Source organism: Camelina sativa, chromosome 19, assembly GCF_000633955.1.
Source record: "Camelina sativa cultivar DH55 chromosome 19, Cs, whole genome shotgun sequence".
Classification (NCBI taxonomy): domain Eukaryota; kingdom Viridiplantae; phylum Streptophyta; class Magnoliopsida; order Brassicales; family Brassicaceae; genus Camelina; species Camelina sativa.
This window is the reverse complement of record NC_025703.1, coordinates 7,108,586-7,112,642: the sequence shown is the minus strand read 5'-3', so window position 1 is coordinate 7,112,642 and position 4,057 is coordinate 7,108,586. Positions and strand designations below refer to the sequence as shown.

The window sequence follows — 4,057 nt, the reverse complement described above, 5'->3', positions numbered from 1 at the left end:
CCCCCCCCCCTCAAATAAAAGTACATATACCAAATGTCAGTTTCACTTTAACACTTTAGTTTAGTAGTCTTTAATTTATTTGTTTTGGAGAATAAAGCTTACTTAGTTAATTGACAAAAAAATCTGCCACGGAAACTCACCTCGCTAAGTTATTGCCGCTTTATATAATGAAACCTTTCCGTCTCCATGCCAAGTGCCAAAACCATAGAGCAATCAGCTTTTAGTCTCCCAAATGTCTCACGAAATCGTCCCCGTTGATCCCACCGATGTTTTTGTTGATATGGTACCCATCTTCCCCGAAGATTCGCCAACCATCCGCCAGTCCACGAGATCCGTCACTTTTCAGGAACAATATGTGTGGGTACCCTATGACAGCGAGAAGCTTCCCGAGACGTTAGCCTCAGGGATTCAAAGGTTTCTTCGTGTAGCAAACTTGGTTGAGTCTGAAGAACCTCGTATTGCTTTTCTTTGTGAGTTTACTCTCGTCTTCCCTAATGTTTTTAGGTCAATTTGTTACTATTTTTGAATCTTCTCTTTGTTTTCTTATCTTGGCGCTTTCTTGTTAAAAGACTCATAATTTCCATATGTCGCAGGCCGTTTTTATACGTTTGAGGTAGCTCACCGAATTGACGCTAGTTCCACTGGAAGAGGTGTACGACAATTCAAAAATTCACTTCTCCGAAGGCTTGAGAAGGCAAGTCATCCAATATAGTTGAACGGGATACGGATTCTAGCTAGTTTCTGATGCCTATGATTTTTGATCGATCGTATAAAGAATGACGTGGACTAGTTTCCGGATAATTAATTAAATTTCTAAACATCATCTGTTTAATTATTTTGTTGTTTATCTTCATTGTTTCCTTGTAGGACGACGAGTTAACTACGAGAATAAGAAAGGATAGGAATGATATTAGAGAACTCAAACGTGTTTATGATTCTTACTTGGCATACATTATCGCACATGGTGCATCATTCGATTTGGATAATAATAGGTATCGTCCATCTTTCTTTCTTTTCAATTTACTAATAACTATTGCTAGTTTTAGTTCAACCTCAGCGAGCCAACATTATTAACCTATATATGGAAATTTATGTTACTAGTCAGCGAGAGAAAATGATAAACGCACGCAGAATTGCGTCTGTTTTGTATGAAATTCTCAAGGCAGCCGACAAAAGTGGCGCTTACGCACCACCCCCAGAAAGTATACTATTAAACCGGGATGAGGAGACTGGTGAACTACTTGACATGGTCATCTCAATAGAGGACACCCACAAGAGAAATTTAGATGGGACCTTCGTCGACGAAAAAGCCGACTTGATAGTTGAGAAGTGCAAAGCCCTGGAGGAGGAGAGCCAAACTCACTTGTGTCAAGGCGATCATGACTCCATCCAGTCAAACCATCTCACCCAAACTGACATAGATACCATCCACAAAGAGGTAACAACACATTTGATGATATGTTGACAATTTATTTATTTTGTAATAGTAGCTTTCTAAGCATATTATTTAACTATTTTTGATAATTTTTGGGGTTTGTTAGGAAGTTCAAATAAAGGAAGACAGAAGGTTGGCAGATGGGTCAATGAAGGGCGATCTCATACCGAGTTCCGCAGTTCCATATTTGTCAAACGAAGATAAATATCTTGCGACACAAGAAAAGTTGAACAAGGTGGAGAAGAAGATTGAGGAGATGGAGCTGAAACTCAAGGATGTTGACTTCTGGACTAACGTGATGCAAAACATGTTTCCAGACCAAGTACCTCCGTCTATTAGAGCGAACCAAACCGAAAACAACAAACATCAATAAAGAAAGCCAATAGAATTTTGTTTTGTATCTTGCTTTTTTTTAATATAATGTTTGTAAGACAATAAATATTAAAATTCAGTTTTAAAATATGTTTCGGATATTCATATAATTTACGAAATTTAATTCTGTTTACGAATTTGCATGAGAGTTTGAGTTGATTGGAAAAAAGTGGTGGTGGACACATGGAGTGTTTGAGTGACATTAGTATATATTTCGGATAAGGAAGTTTGAATAACCGGAACAACAACACACTTTTGGATGAACTCATTGGCCATCAGGTTTGGAGCTTTGAAGTTTTACTTGGGGGTTTTTAGATCGTAGTTGTCGCCTTGTCGGTGATTAGCGATATGCCATATTTTATTGTTTTGGGCCTGTGTGTGACTCGCATTCACAATTTATTGTTTTGGGCCTAAGACTCTCGCATTCACAATTAATTGTTTTTGGGTCTACGACACAGAGGGTACTCTCCACTAGCCATCAAGGTAATACCTGCTTTGTACCCAAAACGGCAAAAGTTTGATTTGATGACTTACGTTGATTAGAATTTAGAAAATGAACGAGTTACGTGACCGTTTTAGATCTTAGTTTACGGGGATTGGCGATATGCCATGTCTAATTATTGTTTGGGGCCTACGACGCTCGCATTCACAATTCTTCCAAAGGGAAGCCCAACATCTATTTTACACCAACATTTGTTTTACACAGTATGCAGTGATAAAAGAAACGACATTTTCAAGCAACTTATACAATCAATTCTCATCCACATGTGAATAAAACACATGCGGATTCTCCCCGTTAATTTGTAATAATTGTTAACAAATTGCGAGAGACAATATATGCACGTTTACCAATTAACGATTAGTTGTTGATGTTTACATGATGCATGTGATCCATTGATTTATGTCTCTCAAACTTTTCAATTCATCATAACTTTTGACTGTCAGCTTTTAATTTTAACAAGGGATGGTTGGTTATAATTATTATCTAGACAGATAACAAAAGACACACTTCATTACTTTTTTCCGTGTAATTAAATTATGAGCATTTTTAAAAACCAAGACATGCATTCAGGGCGGAAAAAAAAATTATAACAAATTGCAAAAGTCTCCTAATGACTTCTCTTTTGCTTAATTCACGTGTTTTTCTGGTTGATCCAGTTTGATATTTCTAAGTTAACATTAAAAAAGTACTCACCGGAAATCTGAATCGTATAATTTTCTGAAAACTGGATAAACTTAACCAGTTGATTACTCATTAGATAATTGTAAACAAATGTTTTGCATAGGTTACCGATTGTGACTAGACTACATAAGGGCTCTATTTTAATTTGATTGCAAGAAAAGGAGTATCTATACTTTAAAAAAACTAATCCGCGTGATGAATAATAAAAGTCAAACCTATTGAATACACACATATATTTTCGGAAGTTATCGCTAGTATCTAATTTTCAATTATAAATGGTTTGGAACCATTTCTTCACCAATATAGCAAAAGAGACACAATACTTGCGTAATTACGTTAATTGGATTTAATGATTGATTGATTGTCCCACGCTTTGTTAAACAGATCGCGTGGCTTCGCAGCCTTCGCTTATAACGTAGGTCATCAGTGACATGGCTTAATTAACTATTCAATCTGCAGTATTTTGACTTCAATAATATTGATTAAGATAAATCTAATGATATAGTGGATATCGTGAATATTTTCTTCACAAGTTGAGGTTTTCTAAACAATATACAGTATATTTCTACTTTATAGTATTAATTTATCTCGATCTTATAATTTCACAGACCGTCGATGATAAATTCACAGAACGGTAATTGTTCTTAACTGTAAATCTGTAATATTGAGCGCGTCTCGCTATGGTTTAGGAACGTGCTGACCAGATGAGATCAGGTAAATGAGATCAGGTAAATGAGATCCTGAAACAATATTGAGATTGTGATGGTGTCCTTGAGAACAAATATGGGAGTTGTTCTCTCGAAGGGTTGATAATTAATTCTCTAAAAGAAAGAAGGAAAAAAAAACCCATGCAACTAGTCAAAAACACTGTAGTTTACGTGTCCCATTGGAGATTTATAAATCTATGCTTAATAATAAAAATGGTATAAATTGTGATTTACTAGATTTTCTCATCCTCAGGGTTTAAGATTGTGATGAGTGACTCAGCGCGAGACACATGCATCACAACTCAAGACAGCTTGTTGACGTAGAGAGCACACGACCACCAAATTAAATGTTAATTAAAA

At 36.0% G+C, this 4,057-nt stretch overlaps 1 protein-coding gene across 1 annotated transcript; it reads left to right on the top strand.

The window, feature by feature from the left end:
- Positions 147-1,847, top strand: LOC104765291 (putative callose synthase 8). The gene is made up of 5 exons (XM_010488979.1): positions 147-470; positions 594-694; positions 868-992; positions 1,102-1,438; positions 1,542-1,847. The coding sequence occupies exons 1-5, from the start codon at positions 233-235 to the stop codon at positions 1,806-1,808; spliced, it is 1,068 nt and encodes a 355-aa protein (XP_010487281.1). The 5' UTR covers positions 147-232; the 3' UTR covers positions 1,809-1,847.

Excerpts from the sequence above, each read along its gene's own strand:
- LOC104765291 (XM_010488979.1), top strand. The coding sequence starts at position 233 with ATGTCTCACGAAATCGTCCCCGTTGATCCCACCGATGTTTTTGTTGAT. Across the intron at positions 471-593 it reads ACCTCGTATTGCTTTTCTTT|GCCGTTTTTATACGTTTGAG; the intron begins GTGAGTTTACTC and ends CATATGTCGCAG. Across the intron at positions 993-1,101 it reads TTCGATTTGGATAATAATAG|TCAGCGAGAGAAAATGATAA; the intron begins GTATCGTCCATC and ends TTATGTTACTAG.